The sequence below is a fragment of the Coturnix japonica genome, unplaced genomic scaffold (assembly GCF_054131305.1).
Source record: "Coturnix japonica strain WE unplaced genomic scaffold, WE-NBRP24 Scf044, whole genome shotgun sequence".
NCBI lineage: Eukaryota > Metazoa > Chordata > Aves > Galliformes > Phasianidae > Coturnix > Coturnix japonica.
Window position 1 is genome coordinate 1,880,948 of NW_028188947.1, and position 23,998 is coordinate 1,904,945.

The window sequence follows — 23,998 nt, forward strand, 5'->3', positions numbered from 1 at the left end:
TTCTGCTGCCCTTTCACATTGCCCTGAAGGTGGGCCCGGGGGCCTGGGGAGGTGGGCTTTGTAACTGAAGGAGCGGCTGCAGGCAGGCAGAAATATAGCAAAGACATTTAATAATTGAACATAGCAAACAGTCAAGAAATGACAGTATTCCCAACCATTTCCCACCCTAACAATCCTTTCTGATCCCACCCTCTAAAACTCCCACCCCCAATCAACTTCCCTCCCTCTGCCAAAAACCTCCCAGCCCCCTGTTGTAATCCAAGAAGAATGGCAGCAGCCATGGATCAAGAGAAGGACTTGACAGAGCAGCAGCTGTGGAGCAGGATAAAGAGCAAACCGTGTTGGTGGTGGATGCGGCAGGCAGTGCCAGCAGGGCATCCCCTGCTTCAAAGTGCACCTTTCCTCTTTCACCCACCACACATTCTCTCCTGCATTCAGGGTCTGAGGGATTTCTTCCAGTTTTACTCCATATCCGCATGGCCAGTGCGTGATACAGAGCCCAAGTGGAACACCTGCTTGGAAAATGAAATCAACTCTCCCATTCAGTTCTATGAGCGTGCGCCTTCCTCTCAAGTGATGCGTGGTCATATTTGAAAAATCCAAATTAGTTGGATATAAGAGAGGTAATAGCATCATAACCGAGCATTGCTAATACATTCAATGATTATCCCGCAGATTCCAGCACCATTGGTAACATCAGACCCCATTGGATTCACATCCAATCTATTAACATAGTAGAAGCACAAGATAACCTGGATAATGCCTAATAACTCTGGTTCCTGAGACAGTAGTTGGCAAACCTGAAGGCAAAAGGTCAGCGTGCTAGGACAAACAGCCAGACAGCAGTATGGTTAAATATGGCTGCGTCCATCGACTGCCCGAAAAGCCATGCTTTTATAGCAGACAGACGAGGGTGTTTAAAAACCACAGACACCAATTGGAGGAAAGCTACCGCAATAACAACCCCTGGTCAAAGATCCCCCTTGAAAGCCACAAGCTACTCATTCTTTTCCTAGAGGTGTCCTTGGTTCTCATGCTGTTTCTCCCTCCACAGCTGCTGCTCTGTGAAGCCCTTCTCTTGATGCATGGCTGCTGCTCTGTAAAATTCTTCTGGTATTACAACGGCCCCCCAGATTCCCACCCCAATAATTCCTTCCTCCAAATTGCAACACTGAATTTCAGAGTGTAACATTATCAGAGTACAATTTCTCCCCCAGAATTGCCACTGCACCAAGTTCCTTCCTCATCTCCCTTTCTGCTCTTCTCGTCTGCGCGTCTTCCTTACTTTCATCCTGTCCTTTTTCTTCTGGTGATGGATATCTTCAGGCTGGAGGAGCTCTTGTCTTGCTGCAGCCACCCCAGCATCCCTTGCCAGCTGTGCTGTGCCCAAACTCATCCTCGCTGATCCATGCCAGCCGATCATCGATGTCAGCCATGTCCTCCGGGCTGCCTGCGCTTGTTGTCACTGCTGGAACAGCAGTCTGGAAAAGGCAATCTGGAAAAGTAAGTTCTTTGTACTTGAAAACTTCTCAGTTCTTTCTGATCTCGATATACAAAGAAGTTCCAAGTCCCTGTAGCTTTTGTGTTTTCTTTTGCAGAAGGATTCTGTGATTCTGTGTGATTCTGGATGATCTTTGAGATCCTTTTCAACCCAGGCCATTCTATGACTGTACAGTTCCATACTGGAACAAATATAAAATGCTAACTATGTAAAACATGGAGTCAAACCTGTGTGATTTGTCCACACCAGGAGGTGATTAGAAAACAATTTGTAAGCTACAAAGCTGCTTGCTGGAAAGGAAAAGAAAATAAAACTACAAGAATAAGGGAAAACATTTCTTCCTGAAAATAGGAAGAATAATGGACCTGCCATGAAATTTGGGTGAAGCTGCCTGATTTTATGAAGCTATTCACATTATTTTCTTGGTGCTGTGTTTCCCAAATGAGTGGTTTCTGGCTCTGCTTCAGCACCAGTCTGCATGTGAACATCAACTCTATTCACCATCTGGGAAGATTAGGACTTCCCTTCTCCCACCAGCACCACTGAATTACAGTTACTCAGTGGTTAAACAAAGGAATCCTTAAAGAAGGGTTTACAGCTGTCCTGTTATCTGAAGTGCTTGGGGCATTCTGATACTATTAAGCTCTATGTATTAACAAGTTAAAAATTAAAGGTAGGCATCTGATTGTTGTGACAGTTTCTAAGTTATTTGGAAAGCTGTACCACCCAACCACATCTATTTGATGGAGGTGACAAAGCTCAGTTTAATTTCTGACTGCTGTTTAAATTCTGAAGCTCGAGCTGGTTCCTGGAGCAGAAAAAGCTCGGAAGCTGTCCCTCCTACAAGCAGGCACCTCTGAGCAAAATATGACATCTCAGTTTCTGATGGTAAGGTCAGGAGATCTGATACCAGCGTCTAGCTTTCGGCTTCATGCTATGTTAGTGGGACCTTTGGCATCTAGCACTTAATGATCTTGAAGGTTTCTTCCAACCCAAGCCCTCCCATGATCCTATGATTCTGTGATTTCATTCAGGTTTATTAAGATGAGATGAGTTCTCCTAAATGTGCTGTTCTCCATATGATTATAATTGGAGTCTAGATGGGTGACTGAAACCAGACACCAAACTTTCTGATGGCCAAAATGAAATGAAATCAATCCTTTACTGTGTCAGTAGTCTGTAACTAGAGCCCATCAGGTAATTCCCAGCCTCCTGCCTGTATCAGTGGCTGCACACAGTGAAAAAGTCTGATGGGATTTTAACCTGTAAAATGTTCCAAAGCAACCAGAGGGTGAATATATTCACTATGCAAATACCTACAGGGATAAGCTTGTCATGTATGTCCTCAGGAAGCACAGTAGTTAATGGTGGGACTCAGTAGGTCATGCTGAAAGTTGAGTCTGCTGATCTTGAAGGTCTTTTCCAGCCTAAATGACCTTATGCTAATATTTCTGTATTTATTTCTGTTCAGCTCCCAGAAAACCTCCCACCCAGCCCCCAGCTGACCCCGTGGTGAAAAATAAAACAGAAACCTCAGTGACGCTGGCATGGTCCCCTCCGAAGATGCACCTCCCCATTCCAATCCATGGCTACATGTGGAACCCAATAAACTAACTGGCTTCACGTGGGTGAGGTGCCACGAGTCTCATGTCCCCGTCCCAGAGTTCACGGTGAGCAATCTGTCTGAAGAGGCTGATGATCAGTTCCGAGTGTCTGCAGTCAATGCGCATGGACAGAGCCCGTCTCTGGAATTCCCAGGGAGCGTGCACCTTGGTAAGAACAAAAACCCCAATGGAAATGGGTCAGTGTGTGCTGAGCAGCTGTGTTGGCTCCCTAAAGATGTTTCCTTTGACTTTAAGGATAGTAGTGCATTAACACACCAAAGGCTTTCCTTTATTCCTAGTTCTCCTATCTCATATCAACCTCCAGCTACCACTAAAGTGATACAAGTTATGTTTCTGTGACAGAGAGATGAATATCCTTATCTTTTGATATCTCACATGTGCAAGAGGCAGAACTTTCTGTAACAGACCTTAAGCACAGAAGTGCTTCTTCCAGCACTCATGCAAAGGGAGAAGTAGAAATGTACCTATGATTTAATCTTCCATCTCTAAATGAGATACCAGACTTGCATCTAAAGAGCATTAAGACAAACATGTTGTTCTTCCTCAGACCCAGTCCTGGCTGTGAAATCCCCCCTAACAACTGGTGAAGCTGTACCTGGAGGGGATGCCATGTTTACTATTGACCTTACAACAACGTGTTGCGGCACTTGGTACCTCAATGGTAAAGTCTTACAGGAAGGTGAGACCTGCATCATCAAGAGAACCCAAACTACTCACAGCCTAATCATAAAGAACGTCACCAAGAACGATGATGGAGCAGAAGTGAAATTTGTTGCCAAAAATGTTGATGTCAGCACCAAGATGAGAGTGAGAGGTATTTGCTTTGATCCTTCTCCTTTCCTCTTACAGTCAATGCATAGTTGCTGTGATCTGATGATTAGAACTGGGGCTGCAGGCATTCACTGACTGTACCAAATACCTGAAATTGCATCCCATGGACTGACGTGAGTCCTGGTAATGACCTAAACATGATAGCACTGAGTGTAGGGTAAGCCAGTCTACCCAGCTGCTTGGTATCTGAACCAGATTGCTTCATGCCAGCTGATGAATGTCTGCAGTTCACAGCTCTTGGCCAGTGCATTCAGTCAGCAGGTTTACCACTGCATCACCATGGAGCAGTACTTTCAGCTCCAGGTTCAGACAGCCTTTCTGATTGCACTGGAATAGTTTAGAAGTAGGGGAGCAATCATTCCAATAATAACTCTTTCAATCAGATTTGCGTGACCAAATAGAACAAATAAACATTCATGATGGGAGGAGCTGTTTGTCATTGGGTGGAAACCTCTGCAGAAGCATGTTTAGAGCATTCTTAATCAGTAGAAGGAGATGTTTGGTTGATTTTTACTTACTAAATCCTGCAAGAAGACCAAATGAAATATCTTGAATTGCTCAGCACTGACACAATGATGAGTGCAGGAACAAAAGGTGATACTTTTTCAGAGATGTTGCAGCAAACATTGACCACGTTAGCCTGATATCAATTGAAATAACGAGGCCTTTGCTCCTGACAGGTGCTGCAGTGAGATTTACCAATAAGGGCAAAGATGTAGAAAAGATCTCCGCTCAGCTGCGTGAGGAAGCCAAACTGCAGGCTGAGCTTTCAGACACAGGTGCTACTGTGGAGTGGATGAAGGATGGGAAGGAGCTCAAGGCCAGTGAAAAATATGAACTGCACATTGTGGGGAAGAAACACACCCTGAAAATTCACAATGACTCAATGGATGATGCTGCAAGTTATCAGTGCATCTGTGAGGGGGATAAAATGCTCTATCAGCTTTCAGTGAAAGGTATGTGACAGTCTGGGCTGTCCTCTTCCAGCCCAGGGCCAGCAGACTGCATTCACCTGACTCCCCGACAGTCCAGCTGTTGTCAGACAGCATCTGGGGTGTTTTCAGTGGCTGTTTTGACTTGAACTGGCCAATCTGCTTTGTAGAGCCATTTGATTTCTGTGTTCTGTCCTGTGATTCGTCCCTAAGATATAGAGGAAGTCAAGGGAAAGATAGGAAAAAGAACATCCCAGCCTTCCTGCTCTTCTGTCAGGGTGGCCATGAGAGATGATGTCAACAGCTCTTTTTGTAGCAGTGATCCCAAACGTAGAAGAGACCTGTGAAGAGTCACAGGGATGTTTACTTAGCTGTCATTCCATGGTGGGCTTTTTCTTACACAGATGTAGAGAGAAACTGAACTTTCCCACGCAGGGAAAGTCTGTTTTGCTTCAGGGTGTAGGTCTGATCTCTGAGATCCACACGCTTGGCCTTGATTGCAATAAATGAGAGCCCTTTGTTTGCTCCAGTGGAAGACTTTCCATTTCTGCAGTACCCTCTGCAGATGACACAAATGCAAATGAACCTTCTTCCCAGCAACAATTGCCTTTTTCTTTTTTACACTGAGTATGCATGAGGCTCTTCATCATATTCTCCTTGCTTGTCACACTTGTTGATCCATGGAGAAAAAACAAATCCCTAGAGTAGTGTATGCACTTTGACACTGGAGAGCTTACTTAATTGCTTCTTCTCAAAGACCAAACTCCAGAGAGGCATGGAGACAGCTCCAAACAGAATTGAATAATGGGACTAAATTTATGGAGAAAAGAATTTCCTGCCAAGGCTTGTCAGCTAGTCTTAATTTTGCTTTTCTTCTCTCTCTTTGTCATGTTAGCATAATATTTCATAATGGCAGGTCTGCCCCCAGAATTAACTGGCACAGGCTGCCCAGGGGTAACTATCACATGTTTATGTGTTTTGATGTTTCACAGTGGGTCTTAAGTAAAAGGAACTCAGGTTTTGGTTGCCTGCAGGTCAGATGTTCTTTTGGGTTCAATATGTTTGCATAGTGACTTGCAACCATGGGACTGGTGTTCAAGGACCCTCTTGGTTCCTTCAGTTCCTAGGTTCTTTCTTGCCTAGATTTGACACTTTGTTTCAACAGAATAGCTGATATTCTCTAGTGAAGGCTATTAGTTTGGGCACAAGTGGTAACCTAAACCTGTTCCAACCTGTGCATACAAAGCTGCAAGATGGTCTCATTTCAGTCCCTCAGTCAATACTTTTTCTTTTTTTCCCTCAGAGCCAAAACCTGTGTTTATAAACCAGTAGCAGGTGCTGAAAGAGGTGAGTGTCAGCTGTCCAGGCTCAACGTGGACGTCAAGTGGTTCAAGGTATGGCATGTAATGGTATTTTCCTTTCTGACTTCTCTGGAAATGAATGAGAGGCTTTAATTTCACTTCCAAGGGATGCGAGTCTGAGCTTTTGCTTGATAGCTTTTGCACTGCCCTCTTCTCTTTATGCTCTTTTACTTGCCCAGATCAGCACTCTTTGTTATTATGTCCTGAGTTCATTTATCAAGTTGAAATGGAAGTTTGTTTTGGGTTTCTTGTGAACTCCTGAGGTCTTGCTGCACAAAATATTGTTGGTTGGAGTACAGTCTTGAGCTTCAACTCTAACACAGAAATTCTCAGCCAGGATTTTGTAGCCTTGTTGTGAACTGGGTTTTTGGGTGAAATCTCAGTTTTCTTTGCACCTGACAGTGTGAGAATTTGCTCTGGCACTTTGTGTACCTCCCCGGTGCTCAGCTGTTCCTTCCCTTACTTGAGGATAACGTCATTTATTCAAGGTGATGTCCAAACGGGCTTGTTAACAGTCCTCCGCAGTGCTTTAAGCTGTCATAGGTCAGCCAGAATTTCTGCATGTTCTATAGCCATTCCTACATGTTGAAAACACTGCACTGTGCTTAAGCTTCAGCATATGTTCCAGTAAGCACAGTTCCATTAATTCTAGGGGAGTGGGTGAATTAAGCATTGATCTGAAGGCTGCATTTGCTCAGTGCAGAGATGGAAGGACTAATGTAGATCTGACTTTGATATTTTCCCTTCTAGGATGGGAAGGAGCTCCGTCAAAGTAAAAAAGTGAGCATTACTTCCCAGGGAAATAAGAGAAGTCTCATTATTCACAAGTGGTGAACTCTCATTTTCTCTCTCAGTCTGCAACCAGGTTGGTTTGCTGTTTCAGTCCTGGCTGTTTTATGCAGGAACTCTGCTCCTGAGGTTAATCCAAGTTGTATCCAGGCCCTTCAGAAGGAAAGGGAAATAGTAGAACAGAAATAAGTTCTGATTCTGACATAAATAAGTGCAGACCTGGAGAGTTAAAAGGGATTGTGTGATGTTCAAGGGATTTTGAAGCAAAGATGTCCCCTAGGTAAGATTTGTGGCTGACATTCCCCATACATTGTGGGCACACAAGCTAAGGAGAGACTAGTGATGAGCATGCAGAGAAGCCAATGGTTCAGACAGGTTTGTAGTGACACGACATTGTAGAGTTCTGTCTAGTTCTCCTTGGCATAGTTTGGAAAATAAAGATGAGGTGATTGGTGGTAACCAATATGGCTTCCTCAAATTCAAGCCATGCCTGACAAACTTGGTGGCCTTTCATGATGGAGTAACAGCATCAGTGGATAATGGGAGAGCAACTGACATAATCTACTTGGACTTGTGCAGAGCATTTGATCCCGTCCTGCATGACATCCTGGTCACCAAAGTGGAGAAAAATGGTTTTGATGGATGGACCAGTTGCAGGATAGGGAACTGTCTGGATGGTCACACTCAGAGAGTTGCAGTGAGTAGCTGAGTGTCCAGGTGGAGGGTGGTGTTGGGACCAGTGTTCTTTAACATTTTTGTAGGCAACATGGCCAGTGGAATCAAATGCAGCCTCAGCAAGTTTGCAGATGACACCAAGCTGAGCGGTGCTGTTGATGTGCTAGAGGGAAGGGATGCTACCCAGAGGGACCTGGACAGGCTGGAGAGGTGGGCCCTTGGCAGCCTCATGAACTTGAGTGTGGCCAAGTACAAGGCCCTGCACCTGGGTCAGGGCAATCCCAAGCACAGGCACAGGCTTAGAGGAGAATGATTTGAGAGAAGCCTTGACCCTGAGGAGAAGAGTTGGTCTGGAGGGAGGTGTCCCTGCCTATAGCAGGGGGATTGGAACTAAATGACCTTAAAGATTCAGTCAGTTCTATTGTTTTTCTACCCTTAATTTTGCTTGGAAGGTTTTAGAATAAATTAGATTCTGGTTTCCATGAAGACTGTTTGCAGGGAGCTCCGTTGTAGCTAGTAAGTCTGTCTTTAAGTTCAAGGGCAATAATGCATTGACTGTGTTGAAGACAGAAAAGACTCAGGAATGGATGATGGTTTAGAATAAAACAAAATCCTACTTATTTTCTATGCAAATATGTGTAAGGAAAAGATGCTGCACTCAGTTCTGGAAATACCCTGACAAATATATCTCTAGTGCTTCACAGCTGGAGATATCAAGATTGTTAAAGCACTGGAAGATGTGGAAGTGAATGAATATGGGAGTGCATCTTTTGTCTGTGAGATTTCACTCGATGAGGTTCAGAGCCAGTGGTACAAAGAGGACAAGCTGAAGGCTGATGACAACATCAGAATGCGGCAAGATGGTAGGGTGTAAGAGGGGGATTTTTCTCCTGAGTGGGGGGTGGGTTGGAGATCAAGCATATAAGACATCTGAAATGAAGTGAAGATTGTTCAGAAGGGAGTTCCCCTTTTGTTTTGGGACTGAGGTTAGGGTGGAACAAGTGACAGGTGGGAAGCTTAGTGTGGGAAGTGTGATGCTATCCCACCATCCCACACTGTCAGGAGCAGGTAGGAAATGAGTGCAGTTCTTTCCAAAGTGGGGGTGACCAGGGCAGTCAGTTCACCTCTCCAAAGAGGTTTTGTCTGACAGTGAGTGTGATCCTTCTGTCTCAGGTACTTTAATGGTGACGGTGGCCGCATTCGGTCAGTCCTTGTAGAAGCCATGTTTAGATTCCGCTTTGGTGGGGATGTGGATGTGGGGGAATGGGTGGTTTCATTGACATGAGAGAACAGGCAGTGATGCTGTGAAACCAGATGGATGATGCTCAGCCTGGCCATGTGCCTCAGAGCTCTTTGCTCAAGGAAGCCAAGTGTAGTTGTGGGTTTGCTCTCAAGAGCACAGTTTGGTAGGGATGAGTTGGAGGTTGGACTAGATGACCTTAGTGGTCTTTTCCAGCCTTAGTGACTCTGTGGTTCTCTGCTTCAGGAAAGACCTACTCGCTGACTTATACACGTGTCCAAGTCAAGGATGCAGCAGAAATGAAATCTGTAGCAGAAAAAGTGCCCATCTTACAGTGAAAGGTACTTATGCTTCTGATGACGATTTTGCTTAAATTATCTTATGTTATAAACCAGCCAACAACTTTTGCTTTAATGTCAAGGAGGTTAAACACCACCAGAACCTTTCACAGAAATTAAAACTCCTACCTACCTACCTTTCTGCCCACAAAATATGCAGCTTCTCTTTTGGAATTTACTTTTGCTAAGTAAAACAGATTATTTTCTTAGGTGGTGGATTTTCTACCTCTAGACTTCAGATTTGTGTTTGAACGTTGAGGGATAAAAACATAGCTTGACTTTTTCTTCATTTTCTCTGTATGTTTGAAAAGAGCACAGGGTTTGTTTTTTTTTTAATATATACAATGCTAGGTATATATATGATGTTAAGTGTGATAAAGAAAAGGGAGACATTTGAGTTAGCACACTACTCAAGAGTTCAGTCCCCACCTTTGCCACTGTTACAATTATAAGGGCAAGAAAATCCTGGAAAATGAATTTCTCCTAAGTAGAGTTATTACATTGGACCTACAGAGACCTTTACTAGGAGAAAACTTGTTGTTCAGAGCTAAGTTGCTGTATTTATCCAAAATAATTATCAACGTCCGTGTTTCATTGAACCTGTATTCCATTTCGTAATGCGAGGATTTTGATAGCGGTATGGGAAGGTCATGGTTTGATTTGGATGTTGGACTGGGAATCAGAAGATCTGGGCTCTCTTCAGGTTGTCAGTCTTATTGTCTGACTTCTTAACAACATTCCTTTCTTTCTATTATTTTTAATGACGTTTTAAGGCATTTTGTGCTGATAGGTGTAGTGTTCTTTTGCAGTAATGCTGACGTGAGTAAGTAGGGTGATAATGTAAGGGTATTTTACATTCCTTCTAAATCTCTGCTTTCTCTTGTTCCATCCTTCTTAAAGAGCAATCCATTAATCTAGTAAAGGAGCTGTGTGATGAGGATGTGACTGAGCCTGAAGAAGCCAAATTTGAATGCGAGATATCCATTCCTTCTGTGAAACCTCCCAAGTGGTATCTACGTGGGGAAGTCTTACAGGCTGGCAGAAACTTGATTATGCAGCAAGAAGGCACCATCCTCCAGCTGACCATACTGAAAACCACCACTGATATGACAGGCAGCATTCAGTTCTCAATTGGCAAATCAAAATCCACAGCAACTCTGCTCGTCAGAGGTAACATATCCAGGCTTGGTTTACATCATGAAGATGAAGAATTAATTAACGTACAGCCTTCCTTCACTGGGGTCTTTGAAATATTGTGTGTGTGTCTGGAGGGTCTGCTCCATTTCCAGTTCAAAGTCGTTGGACACTAAATGAGACAGCTGCATCTCAGTAAAAGATCTGTTTGAATAGCTGTGATGTGCTTACTATTCAGATCTACAGAGCTGAGGTTTTGTCCTTGGCTATACCAAAGAGGTCAAATCAGGTGAAATTAATTGTATTTCAGAACTAGACAAGTTGAAGTTTGGTAGGACATAAGTTTGATGCCATTTCTCATTGATTTCATCTGAAAGAAACTTCCAGGCTTTTTGTCCGCTGTTGTCCCCAGCGTAAGATTATCCATTCACATCCTAAAGTACTTGTTATATTTTTAACTCTCTCTTATTTGAATAAAAGCCTCAACAATTTGGAGCAATTTAATAAGCACAGAACAAGAGCTGGACCTTGCATTTGGTAGATAATATACAGTATTACTTTATAGAAATGTAGTCAATGGCATTCCCTATAGACAATCGTTTTTTTTATCTTTAGTTCAAATAGTTCAATATTCAATAATAGTTCAAAAAACCATTGTGAACATGAGATTAATTGAAATGGAGCAGACGCAAGAGACTTTCCTCTTCTTCCAATTGTCCTCATCCTTTCTTCTCTTCCATCCCTGCTTTGCAGATTACCATATACAAATCACCAGGAAGCTGGAGGACAAGACAGCTTTGGAACGTCATTCTGTCATCCTGTCCTGTGACTTCAGGCCTTCTCCAAAGGTTGTGAAATGGTTCAAGGGCCACACACCCATCGTGCCCTCTGAGAAGTACAAGATCAAGAGGGATAAGCATTCAGCAGAGCTCAAGATTCTGAAGCTGAAGCCCGATGATGCTGGTGTGTACAAGTGCAAGGCAGGAATTGCAGAGACTGAAACCACGCTGACAGCTGAAGGTAAGAGCAGGGGGGGTGGTCTCTTACATGTCCTATTTCACCTCAGATTTCTTTTCTTGAGGTTGATTTCTGCCGTTCTCTCCTGCTAACTTTATAAATGTATAATCTTCACTGAGAATACTACACAAAGATCGTCTAGTCCAACCATTCTACCACATCCCAGTATGATTTATAGTAACAGTGGTAACAGTTCACCTTGTTTCCCCACAGCCCGCAATGTAGAAGTAACGAAGCACTTGCAGGATGTAGAAATTGAAGAAGAGAGCTCTGCTGTCTTCTCCTGCGAGCTGTCCCATGATGACGAGGACATGGAATGGTTCCTGAATGGCAACCTCATTTACACCAACAATTACAAGGACATCAAGAACGTTGGCAATTGCTGCAAACTGACAATGAAGCAGGTTAAGCCTGAGGATGCTGGCACAGTGACAGTGAAGTCAGACAAGGTGTCAGAAAGCACGTGCCTGAAGGTGATAGGTGGGTCTGATCACACCCCTCCTGGATATAAGAGATGCTAAGGAGCCCCAGTTCATTCTATTGTGCAGCAGTCCTGCTTCTAAAGCTCACCTCTCTGGGGTGACAAGACATCAGGGGCTTTCTTCCAGTGGAAGGTTCCATTGCAGCAGATATCAAGGAAGGAGGATGGTTTTGGTGTCCTGCCATAGCATTCCATTGCTTTTTATCATCATTTTCCTTAACACAAGAAGAGTTACAAGAGCAATTTCTTTTACTGCTTCAGTGCCATGCAGTGTCAATGCTGTTGTCTCCAAGTATTTATGACTGCAGGGAGAGCTCATTCAGTGTGTGTTTTGCCTCTGGGATGACTAATGACCAGGCTGTGAGTAACCTGATCTAGCTGTGAATGTCCCTGTTTATTGCAGGGGAGCTGGGCTAGATGGCCTTTAAGGGTCTCTTCCAATTCTAAGGATACTATGATTCTAATCTGATCTCCCCAGCAATTAAGCTCTTTTACTCTATGCACTCCAGAGTTTGAAGGATTTCATTTTTCTCCTTTCTTTTGCATTTGGTGGGTGTTTTTTCCCCATTATAAACATCTGATGTGTGAAATAGAAGATAGATAAAAGGAGTCAATAAAACAGGAAAATCAAAATTGTTCAGCAGCTCATCCTCTTAATCCTGAGGCCTGCTGTATGAGCTCTGCTGTACGTGAGGGCAATGCCGGCTCTCCAGCTTTAGAAGAGCTGCATCCCAATTACTTCATATGATATCAGTCCCACCCAAGGCAATGCAGGCTGTCCCTCCTGTTCCCTGTATTCTCCTACTGATTAGTTCAGAATTCCATAAAGTGCATTCAGTCAACAGACATGAAACCGCTTTAGGTTCTATATTGGTGTCGTCAGTGCTGGTAAAGATTTATTTATCCCTCTTTAAAAATCTGAAAGCAACTGGAAATGTCTCAACTTCTGTATCACATTGTTCTGTTTTGCCCTTTTAATTGCAGAGAAGCCTGCTGTCTTCATGAAGTCCTTGGATGATGTTTTTGGTGAGGAGCGGGGTGTGATTAAATTGGAATGCGAAGTCTCTAAAGAGAAGGTCAAACCAGTGTGGAAGAAGGACGGTGTTGTGCTCACTTCTGGCAACAAGTATGAGCTGGTACAGTCTGGGAAGACCCTATGTCCCCTTATCCATGACTTCGAGAAGTCAGATGCAGGTTTCTATACCTGTGATATTGTCCGTGATGTTGCCAAATCAAAGGTCGGCATTCAGGGTAAGTACTGTGGAAAGTAAAGGAGTGCTGAAAGCACATTCAGTGTCTTACACCTATTCCCCCACGAGCCTTAATAGTTTCTACAATAGAAGTGTATTACTGCAATTTAGCACAGTGATGTCTGGAAAATTCCCATTGCTTTTGATGTAAATGTATCTCATTTTACCATGAAAATCACCAAACACATCAAGAATGTCCTGGAAATATTTCCTTTCTAAACATCCCTAAAATGGAGAAATGGTTTGAACACCAGTAGGGGTAGGATGGTAACAAATTAGCTAATAGAAACATTTAATTTCTTGTCATAGGCAAAACCCTTTTTCTCACGCAGCATCCTAGAGTTGTCCTCTCTGTTAGGTTGTTCCCTCTGTAGCTCATTGAATCTTCATTCTGCTCCATGGACTGAGCTGCTCTAATTGTAGTTCTTCCAGAGCAAAGACAAGAGATTCACGTCTCTTTTTTTTTTTATAGCTTTCTGGTAATTCTGAGTGGAGAATGTCTTAGAGAATACATCAGTAAGGAATGCAGCCATGTTCTGCAAATCCTGAGTTAAAACACCAGTACTGCTACTCATGTCAGTCACAAATGCCTTTTCTCCATATAAACCTCATACTAACCTATCTCTTACCTTCCAGAGCTGAATAGTGGCATTACCAAACGGCTGAAAAACACTGAAATCCAGGAGGGAGAAGATTGTACTTTTGAATGCATTCCGTCCCATGAAAGCATTGATGAGTTCAAGTGGACACTGAATGGAAGCAGAGTGGAAAGTGGTGGGCAATTTAAAGCTTCTAACGTGAGTCGGAAATATACTCTCCTTATCAAAAGTGTGACTCCTACTGACGCTGGGGAAGTCGTTTTTACTGCCCGTGGTCTAACCTCCAAAGCCTCTCTGTCTGTGAAAGGTAATGAGATGGGAGAGATTCTGGGGTCTGATTCCTTCAACTGTCTTCTGATAAGATTGTCATGAGAGCTAACTCATAATATGGTTAAAGTGAATAGCAACCTTCTACTTGAACCTCGAAGCACTGAGAATTTCTCTTAAAAATAAGTAAAAGGAGGAAACATTTTACACAAATGTGAGAACTACCCAAAGCACTGGGGTAGTGTTGGAAATGGGCATCTCACTACAGCTTGTTCCATTAACAGTAAATCAGGAATGCTCTGTTGAGGGAACTGTGGGAGCAAATATCCTCTAAGTATAAGCTGAAGGGATGGCCTTCACATCATCTAGCTGTACAACAAATTCCTATCTAGAACATGTGCATCTGAGAGCATCATCCGAGGCTCCCAGTGTGATGAGTGGAGAGAAGAAAGAGGCAGTTTTCAGACATGGTTCATCATCCTCAATTGGGTAGATTTAAGAGAGAATAAATGCTGCCTGGAATTCTATTGTCTGTACTTTGCAGATTACTGCTGGCTGTAGGATGGCGTCTGTTGCAAGTGCCTCTCTAACTTATCTCCAGCATGTAGATGCATGTATTTTGAGAGAGGCATCCTACCCTAACTGTATGTTACTCAAAAAGCAATGTTTTCTTCCAGGAAAACCTACTGAGGTTTCAAAAGAGCTGGAGGATAAGACAGCAGCAGCAGGACAGGACATCAGCCTGAGCTGTGAGCTGTCAAAACCGGATTTGAACATCAGGTGGTACAAGGATGGCAAAGCAATCAGAAAAAGCCAGAAGTACGACTTGCAGCAGGAGGGAACTGGGGCCATTCTGATCATCCATGACTCTACTGCCAAGGACAGTGGGGAGTACCCCTGTGAGACAGAGGACTCCATAACAAAAGCCAGGGTCACTGTGCAAGGTGAGTTGAAAAGCACACTGGGGATGGCATGTAGAGAAGTCGAGGTAAATATCTGCAGCCTGTGGGTGATGTTTTTCTCTTCTCTTTCCTTGAGCAGGATCAATTCTTAGTTTTCAGAAAATATGATGGATTAAAATCTTTTCCTTAAAATAATCTGGAAACCGAATGATTCTCCAGTGTGATGTGGATCTGGGCAGCCTGGTCTAGTGGTTGGTGGCCCCTTGACAGGGGGTTTAAAACTAGATGCTCTTTGAGGTCCTTTTCTTCTCAGGCCACTATATGATTCTGTGATCATTCTATGGTTCTATGATCTTGGTTGTTAGTGAGCCAAGAAAAGATGGCAATCTGAATTAGTCTATATTGAATATGTGTAATCAAAACTATATGCAGTTGATCAGATGAGATCCTACCAGCGCATGTATAATGGTATTGAACTTTCCAGATATCTACTGGAATTATCAAACCTATGTAAATGGGTGGACTCTGTGGTCTTCTTAGACTCTTTGCATCTCTATGTGATATTCTGAAATGAGGGCAAAGGAGATTCAAGACACCTCTGTATGCTTGGGACTTGTTGGGGTAACAAATCCCTTTGTCCTACACCCACATCCTTTTTTTTTTCCTTCCAGAAAAACCTAATTACTTTATCAAGGAACTTTCAGATGTGAAAATTGAAGAAAGTGGAAGTGCACTTTTTACATGTCAGAGCGAGAAAGCCGCATCCTTCGTCATATGGAGGAAAGGCATTGCTGAGCTCAGGCCTGGCAGGAAATACAAGAGGGCACAGAAAGGACGAAACCTGCAGCTGTGCATAAAAAATCTGGAGAAAAGTGACAGTGACGTGTACACCTGTGACATTGGTGATGCCCAGTCCAGAGCCAAGCTGGTTGTACAAGGTATGTGTGAGAGCCATATGACTGCGCATCCTGTTTCTCCACTACCAAGCCATTATCCTGGTAGAATTTGTACATTTATGGCAGGTCTTTGGGGCTGCAGCTGTCTGACCTGAATAGCGGTTCACAAGCCATGCACAGAGCAAGCTGCACGGAAAGGGAAAGAGCTACCGACTAGAGCAGTGCCATTGAGAACTTTATGTATCATTTAAAAACCAAAAATGCTGATGTACGGTGAGGCTGGTGACCCAGAAATCAGTGTGAACTTTCTATCTCTGACCTTTCTGAGTTACAAATAGTCCTCCAGAGTTCTAGGCAAAAATTCCCTTATGCTGCATTCTGGGTAGTTGTCACGGTTTAAACAAAAATCTACCTGTGTCCATGACAGGGGGGCCACAGGCAAGCGAGGTGCTAGAAGGAGCTGAACCTCTGTCCCAGCTACTTCAGAAGCAGCCCAAACCCCCTCATACACAGCTAAGATCTCCTTCTCAGTTGGAGTGTAGCACTCCTCAGACCCTTTATATGCTCGACTCCAAAGTCCCGGGGGTTGGCCTTGGGTTTCTCCTGAAGCTCTTTGCCACAAACTCCAAGTGGGACCTTTCTCTCCAGCAGCAGTGTAGAGGATGTTCTTCACATCCTGTCCCGTCCGTACTGGCCCCAAGGCCACGGCACGGGCTATCTCTTGTTTTACCTGCTCAAAAGCCTGCTGCTGCTCAGGACCCCATGAGAAATTATTCTTCTTCCGTGTTACCTGATAGTGGGGGCTCACTATGTGGCTGTAGTTTGGGACATGCATTCTCCAAAAGCCCACTACTCCCAGAAAAGATTGGGTCTCTGTCTTGTTGGTGGGAGGAGACATAGCAGTGATTTTGTCAGTCACATCTGCTGGGATGTGTCGATGCCCATCTTGCCATTTTACACCTAAGAACTGGATTTCCTGGGCAGACCCCTTCACCTTGCTGCGCTTAATGGCAAAACCAGCTTGCAAAAGAATTTGGATTATCTGTTTTCTTTTCTTGAAAATCTCTGCTGCTGTATGGCCCCACACGACAATATCATCAATATACTGCAAGTGTTCGGGAGCAGTAACATTGTTCATGCTTTATATGATGTTATGATGTGGAATACTGATAGCAAAATTACAAAATTATTAAACCATGACACCCTGGTATTTTTCTTTTTTTTTTTCTTCAATATTTTTCTTTTTTTTTTTCTTAAATATTTTCCTTTTTACTATTTAAATGTTATGGGCACATCTTATAGAAACACAAGGCTGTTTACAAAGAAGTGCATGCTGTGTTGCTGTATGATGAGCAAGATACATCTATTCTTCATCTAGCAGGAATAGTTGCTGAGCCTTAAGAACAGTTTCAGAAAGCTTTGGGAATTTGGGCATTTTCCTTGTTTCTGCAACACAAAATGAAAATTTACGCTGTATACAAAGAAAAGGGGAGTCCAAACTTGTACGTTAAATTTGAAGGAGATCAATCTGGGGTAATATTTAAAAAAAAAAAAAAAAAAAAAAAGGGGAGCGTGGTCATCAAATACTATAAAATATATTAGCTGTTACTAGAATGCCACTTATCTTCCCCCCATACGAATCACTGTCATGTTGTATGTGAATTTGTGAGGTGGGTTTTGAAGCTGAAATTAAAAACTTCTTGTATGGCTGTCTTCATAGTGGCTATCCAGACTATGTGTAGAAATAACAGCTATTATGTAGTCAGCTATTCACCAGTTTTAACTGATTATAAATTACGTTTCAGGGTGGAGAACATAGCATAGTGCCTGACACCTGTGTTGATCCTGAGGGCATTCTTGATTCTGTGCATTATGATGTCATGGATATTAAAGAGCAAGCTGAGGCAGCACATAGTTCCATTGTATCCCTGGAGGACCCGAAGGAAGGTATTGGCTGGTTTGAAAAGCATCTGGAGAAAACTAACTTTGAACTGATGGAGACCAAAGAAGAGCTAACAGAGAAAAACACCAAACTACTTAAAACTGAAGAAGAGCTGATGCAGAAGAACAGAGGTGAGTTATGTGATGTGAAAGGTAGAAGACAGAAATAGTTCATTAATCTAAAAGAGAAATAACCAGTTTGAGTAGGAATTAGAGGAGATGTTCTACCTTTGGAACCATAGCCTGTAGATAAGTGATAGTTTGTTCCTTGTGTATATTCAGGTTCAGCAATTCCACGGTTTTTGGTTATTTCTTTTCTTTTTTTCCCCCCCTCCTTTAAACTGCAACTAGCAGCTTTACGCTTTTGTAAGTATGGGGTTAAATGTCTATATCTTGATTTTTACTTTTATATTGTAATCTCTACTCTTCTTTATGTCTTGTTGATGCAATGTTTTCGTTCCAAGAAATATAGAAAACTTTTGAATCACTCCCAATAAGTGAAGACCACATGCAAATTAATTAATCTGTTCAAAAGCTACCTAAACGTTAGAATATCTGGAAAAATTGATTACTTAATAAACTATCTATTGGCTACTTATGTAATACAACCTTTTCTGTGTGTTACAGACTTTGAAATGCAGGTGATTAAATTGGATGAGTCTGTTGAGCAACTTAAAGAAGCAACTGAGGTAACTTTATCAAGAAGATGTTGTGTAAAATTGTTTTAATACCAACTTGTGGTAGCTTAAAATGCTATTCCAGTAGGCTCCATTAATAGATTTCTTACCGAGCTTAGCTTAACTGAATTTGCCTTTAATGCATTGTGTAATTCAGCTACTTAACACTACATTAGAAACTGATGACTGAATTTTTTTTATTTTTTATTTCCAAGAAAATGAATGCACAAAATGAAAGGATTCGAGAGCTAATGGACATCGTGGTGCAGAAAGATGACATTATTACAGAGCTACAAGACTTAAAATCTCATTTAGAAGAAAAAGTAAAAGATTATGTGAGTTTTACACATCTCCGTATCCTTATACAAAAAAAGGAAAACACTAATTCTATGCTTGTAATCAACACATTTTTGGAAAACTGATTTTCTGTATGTAGCTGGTACTCGCTTGAAATTGTAAACAATTCAAATTTATCTGAAGGTAGTTGTTGTTAACACAAACAACAAAAATATCAGTGTGTTCCACTATCTCCTGCCTCACACTCCTACATCAGAGGAAGAGCAACAGTAAAAGTATGTTGAGTAGAGTTGGAAGTACAAGTATGAATGGTCAGGATATCTCCACGTTCTATGCAGTCCATAAAACTTTATCCTGACTAATGTACTGCGAGCTACTGAATATGTGAAGACTAGCTTGATTAAGTATGTGTGCATACCACTTCTGGTGGTTTTTGTTCATTTTTTGATGTTTGGTAGCCTGAAGTAACATTTATAGTTAATTCTGTCACTCAGATCTCTAACCTTGTAAGCTTAGCAACTTGACCCTTCTTAGTCTTTGACTGTCTGCATCACTGCAACTTAGTATTTCCATGGTGTTAAAGCTGACTGTGATGAGTAGTCATGTCCTCACCTATTACTTCTTCCAAGAACAAGGCTCCAACTCTATCTGTGAGATTGTGTGGCCTGAACACTTCTGGGGCTTTTCTTTTCATAAGTTACTAAAGATGAATAATCAGTCCTTGGCAGTGCCAGCATGGCTTAACAATTGTCATCTTGTAAGTAAGGAAGCTTCACTTGTGGTCAAGGACACAATCTAAAATATGCGTGACAGAGCTGACTAAGCTTTAAGGTTGGATTCTATCTGTCACGATGAAAGTGATTTTAGCAGCTTAGCAGAAGTGTGATGTGATGAACTTGTATGAGAGCTGACCATTTGCTCTTTGACCGTGTTTGTAATTTTGTTGACTTCTTGGAAACAGGAAATTCTTTGATAAACTGGTAAACTCTTGATTGTGTGCAAGTCTTTTACTTTGTAACCTGCTAGGCTCTTGCTTTCCCTTGTATACTCTACCGAGTATTGCACTTGTCATTATCTGAAGGTGTACTTGTTCTGTCTGCTATTGAAATTTGTAACTGATGTCTATAGAGTCACCGGGTAAATATTTTAGCTGTATGGTTTTGTGTAAATATTTGCCTACAGAAGATTACTGAGACTTAAGTGCTCCTTTTGTTAAGCTTCAATGTAACTGATCTTATATCAATACAGGAAAAGACTACCTACCATTTAACTACCATTAAAGCAGAACCGGCAGAAGAGAACACTAATAAAGGAACTGAAAGCAGCCAATTTTCAGTGCTTTCAGTTAAAGCACTGAAACAAGAGAAAACTGAGTTGGAAGTGGGAAGAAAGCGCAGTAATGATGAAGATAAGCCTACTGTGGAAGAGCCACCTCCAAAGAAAGGTACAGTTTCTTCCATCGTTGAACAGGGTGTCTTCCAAAACAATAAATTGCTTCCTATTCCGAATCGGAAGCAAAAGGCTGTGAAGCACGTTACCTTATGGTATAAGGAGAAAAGCCACTGTGTTAAACTGTAAATAGAAGTAACTGTTATGTAAATATCCCTTTTTCAGAAGGTCCTATGCTGTTCATTTTTGAATGCTTAAGAATAAAAGTTTTTTGCACTATTTTTTTACTTTTTTGCTGCTTTTTCCTCATCTGTTGATGAACTTGCAGATTTGGTAATAGTTTTAAAGCAGTTTCTTTAGGATTGTTTCAACTGCTGTTGCTGATCTTCTGAGTAGCATTAGCTGCTCAAGTGCTTTTGTTTGTTTGTTTGTTTTGTTTTTCCTGAAGCAACTATCAAAATTGTTGACGACCTGCTAATTGCTCGCTCATGGGCAATATTTGAGCAAAATGGTTTGGATAAGCTCTGATGCATTTAACTTCACTTCTGGGCACAGCTGAGCATCAGTGTTCCTAGAATTACGGAAGGCATATACAATGTAGAAGGGAAAATCTAAAACTTAGCTGTAGTCCCTTCCTTTCTTGTATTCCTCTTGCAAAATATGTGCAAGGGAGAAAGTCAAGGCCTTCTTTGGATGAGATGCTGTTCTTGGATGATTTGTCCCTGCTGCCTTTATTTGGCATAAATATTGAATCCTAATGTGACCACTGAATGGCATCACATATAAGCATCTTACCAGAGACTGAGGGAGGGATGTGGACTCCTCCATACTCCAAATAGTAGTGGGTTTGTTCTAATCATATGACCAAAGCTCTCATTTAAAAATTAATGACAGCAATGCTCCACATAGGAATTAAAATGGGTAGCTGATAGTCACAATGTCAGCATGAAGTTTTCGGTTAAGAAGTACTGAGTATTCAATCATGTTAAAATTTTCTTCTATTTGTGAGTATTAATAGCGTCCAATTTCAAAAAACTCTTAATATATATTCTTTAGCTGTGTTAAATATACACAGTAGAACAATGAGCACAGGTATGTTGTGCTGGTTCTTTTGTAGAATTAGTTATATAAGTAGCACGAGCAAAAGTGTTTTAGGAGATGCTAGGTTATCTCAGCTTCAAGTTCAGGGTATTTACACCATTCTCTGAGCTTTTAGGTCTTGTTTCCTATGCTCTGTAATAATGCTTTTTCCCTACTTCCTGTGTAAGGTGCTTCTAGACTGAACATTACAAATCTTCTCCCTAGTCTTATTTATCTTGCTTTAGTGCTTGCTTGTTGTTTTCAGCATAAAGTGTTTAGATTACTTATAAATCATATTCCCCTCACTAGTGTTGCTGGGAGCAGCAATCAAAACCAAAACCTGGTTTGGGGTGGAATATGCCACTGCTGTTTCTTCATTATGACTTTTAAATCAGTTGAGGGCTGTATATAAAACTCCTTAGATGAGTTAAGAGGCTGTTTCCATGCAGTACATGTGAATCTGTATGTAATGCAGGCTGCACGTGGGCACTATAAAATTCTGCATTGTAGTAATAAAAGGACTGTACAAGAATCACCATTGAATATATTGTTGTGGTGACCCAATCCCTAGTAAGTCTTGACTTATATTTATTTTTTTTAATACTTAAAGTATGCATATTATGGAATGGACATAACTGGATTCTAAAGCAATGATGAAATACAGCAGAAGTCGCTTTTGATAGAAAGAAAATGCATGTGATTTTAGCTAATTGCTCACCAGTTAAAGAAAAAAACAGCCCCAAGCTAATGGAATATTTATGGAAACTTGAATCTGCAAATTTGTACAACTTTATGCGTGAACTTTATATGCAAAAGAGTAAGTGTGGACAGAAGTAGGAATCCTCATATTTTGTTTAGAGATCAACTGAATAAGAGAGACAGATATCAACACTTAAGTGATCAACTTGTCCAGGGTTTTATCTTTCTTTTGAAAGTAAGAGGACTGTGAGTTGGAATGAAATTTCTTAGAGAACTGTTTATCTACCATTTAGATGTAGATGGAGTGATTCCTGGCTGCCTTATAGGGATTGCTGAAGCAGGGAAGATAGAAAGAATATAGCTGTGAATTATCTATCTCGTTCCCATGTTTCTTAAATCTAATTAGATTTTCTACTGGTGTGGAGTGGAAGGTTTGAGTAGTGCCATGGTAAAAGTGATCTTACAGACTGAAAACCTTTTGCTGTTAATTCTGTATAGAAATCTGAGGCACCTGATTACGTGTTCAGAGGACTTTAATTCCTTCACTAGTATCAAATACTATGTGATGTGAGGGCATAGCTTGCATATTACGACAGTGTTTCACTTAGAAGTTGCTACTTGGTGTTGTGAACTGCTATGTAATAATGATTTTAATCAATCTGAGCTACATTCCTTTTCCCTTTTTTTTTTGGTTTGTTTGTTTGTTTGTTTTACAGTAGTTGTAAATGAGAGAAAGAAAAAGAACACTGTAGAGCAAAAGAAAATTGAACACATGAAACAAAAGTGCTCCGCGTACCGAAAGGAAGTACTAGCACTGAGGGAAAGAACTGAAATCTTGGAACATCATTTAACTGTGCTTGAAGAACAATGCAGAAGAGTAAAAAATAAAAAAGAAGATTTCAGTAAGCAGGTAACAAGCCTGCGTATTGAGCTTTCTTTTTCTGAAGAAACAGCTGATGCCCTCCGTGAACAAATTCTGCAGGGTCAAGCTGACTATCGGGAAATTGCTTCTGAACTGGATGAACAGAAATCTATAAATATGACACTAGAAGACAAAAATGCCCAACTAACAACATAGAAGTTGCCAAAGAATGTATAATTGATAAAGTGTCACAAGTAAAAGAAATGCGGACCAAATTAGATGAATTATACAAATGTCACTTAGAGTTTCACGCCATCGGTACTGACTTTGTCAGTGTAAAGGATTCCTCAGACTCTGAAAAAGATGAGACAGGGACATCTCAAATTAGTTCTGCATGCATTCAGTCACAGACTTCTTCCATCTCAGATCTTGTGCAGGACCTCTCCTTTAACTATAGTCTTGAAAGGATTTGGGAAGTATGCAGAAGTATTGTTGATGTTTCCTCACAAAAAAGTCAGCACATCAAAGCACTGCTTCAAGACAATGAAAACCTAAAGGCGGGACTGAATAATGCTGAAAATCATAATCGTCAACTTGTAATGAAGCTATGTGAGATTACAACTCACACTAGTCAGGAAGAAGATCTTGTGAATCAGTTACATGAGCAAATAGAAAAGAAAACTCAGGAGTTTGAAGAAAAGACTGCAGAAGATCAGAGAGTGATTGCAAAACTTCAGGAGGAAGTTGCCAACTGTGAGGTAAAAATAAGAGAGCTTGAATATCGCCTGGAGGCTTCCAAGACAATTGAAGACAATGTGTCAAAACTCAATGAATTACTTAAAGAAAAAGAATCTATTATTGTTAATCTAGAGACAGTTACAGCAACTCTGCAGGAGAAGTCTGCAAATGCAGACAAAAAGTTTGAAGAGTTAAGTAGCAAAGAAGCAAATCTGATTCAAGAAGTTCTGCAGCTTAAAAACAGATTGGAGCAGATGAAACACTCTCTTCGGGAAAAGGAAAAGAGTGAAATGGAGAAAGTGCAACGTATAGAATCGTAAGTAACCACTGAGTTAACTTAGAGCCCTTTGAGAATGAACTAGAGTTAAAAATAGTTAATGGGAACATCCCTTCGACTTAATGCATCTGCATGCTTATCAATGGCCAAACTACTACTTTAGGATGCTTTGGTATGCTACTTGAGTTCCAAGGGAAAAC

General features: G+C 41.5%; 3 protein-coding genes across 6 annotated transcripts; all 3 read left to right on the plus strand.

Moving 5' to 3' along the window:
- Positions 1–4,528: 4,528 nt before the first annotated feature.
- Positions 4,529–10,460, plus strand: LOC146752575 (titin-like). 4 transcript variants are annotated; one of them, XR_014940567.1, is made up of 6 exons: positions 4,588–4,913; positions 6,193–6,283; positions 7,001–7,115; positions 8,409–8,577; positions 9,201–9,295; positions 10,193–10,441. XR_014940567.1 is itself a non-coding variant. In XM_085531730.1 (4 exons), exons 1-3 carry the CDS (start codon positions 6,143–6,145, stop codon positions 9,290–9,292), a joined length of 402 nt encoding a protein of 133 aa, XP_085387856.1. In that variant the 5' UTR covers positions 5,409–6,142; the 3' UTR covers positions 9,293–9,295; positions 10,193–10,440. The 4 variants fall into 4 exon arrangements, 1 of the variants encoding a protein (XP_085387856.1); XR_014940566.1 differs by having other exon boundaries at positions 4,529–4,913; positions 7,001–8,577; positions 10,193–10,460; XR_014940568.1 differs by lacking the exon at positions 7,001–7,115 and having other exon boundaries at positions 4,613–4,913; positions 10,193–10,434.
- Positions 10,461–11,195: 735 nt separating this feature from the next.
- LOC146752576 (obscurin-like) lies at positions 11,196–14,227 on the plus strand. Its single transcript, XM_085531784.1, has 4 exons — positions 11,196–11,446; positions 11,657–11,923; positions 12,909–13,175; positions 13,811–14,227. Exons 2-4 carry the CDS (start codon positions 11,755–11,757, stop codon positions 14,143–14,145), a joined length of 771 nt encoding a protein of 256 aa, XP_085387910.1. The 5' UTR covers positions 11,196–11,446; positions 11,657–11,754; the 3' UTR covers positions 14,146–14,227.
- Positions 14,228–14,723: 496 nt separating this feature from the next.
- On the plus strand, positions 14,724–23,832 carry LOC146752577 (kinesin-like protein KIF20B). The gene is made up of 7 exons (XM_085531718.1): positions 14,724–14,984; positions 15,614–15,880; positions 17,644–17,911; positions 18,407–18,468; positions 18,672–18,791; positions 20,002–20,197; positions 22,638–23,832. The coding sequence occupies exons 2-7, from the start codon at positions 15,848–15,850 to the stop codon at positions 22,997–22,999; spliced, it is 1,041 nt and encodes a 346-aa protein (XP_085387844.1). The 5' UTR covers positions 14,724–14,984; positions 15,614–15,847; the 3' UTR covers positions 23,000–23,832.
- The last annotated feature ends 166 nt before the right edge of the window (positions 23,833–23,998 follow it).

What these genes read in the sequence shown, in the direction of transcription:
- LOC146752575 (XM_085531730.1), top strand. Translation starts at nt 6,143, where the DNA reads ATGGTCTCATTTCAGTCCCTCAGTCAATACTTTTTCTTTTTTTCCCTC. An exon ending in TGGACGTCAAGTGGTTCAAG is followed by an intron (nt 6,284 to 8,408) that starts GTATGGCATGTA and finishes ATATATCTCTAG; the next exon opens with TGCTTCACAGCTGGAGATAT. An exon ending in CATCAGAATGCGGCAAGATG is followed by an intron (nt 8,578 to 9,200) that starts GTAGGGTGTAAG and finishes TCTCTGCTTCAG; the next exon opens with GAAAGACCTACTCGCTGACT.
- LOC146752576 (XM_085531784.1), top strand. Translation starts at nt 11,755, where the DNA reads ATGGAATGGTTCCTGAATGGCAACCTCATTTACACCAACAATTACAAG. An exon ending in CACGTGCCTGAAGGTGATAG is followed by an intron (nt 11,924 to 12,908) that starts GTGGGTCTGATC and finishes TTTTAATTGCAG; the next exon opens with AGAAGCCTGCTGTCTTCATG. An exon ending in ATCAAAGGTCGGCATTCAGG is followed by an intron (nt 13,176 to 13,810) that starts GTAAGTACTGTG and finishes CTTACCTTCCAG; the next exon opens with AGCTGAATAGTGGCATTACC.
- LOC146752577 (XM_085531718.1), top strand. Translation starts at nt 15,848, where the DNA reads ATGCCCAGTCCAGAGCCAAGCTGGTTGTACAAG. An exon ending in AGCCAAGCTGGTTGTACAAG is followed by an intron (nt 15,881 to 17,643) that starts GTATGTGTGAGA and finishes ATTACGTTTCAG; the next exon opens with GGTGGAGAACATAGCATAGT. An exon ending in AGAGCCACCTCCAAAGAAAG is followed by an intron (nt 20,198 to 22,637) that starts GTACAGTTTCTT and finishes TTTGTTTTACAG; the next exon opens with TAGTTGTAAATGAGAGAAAG.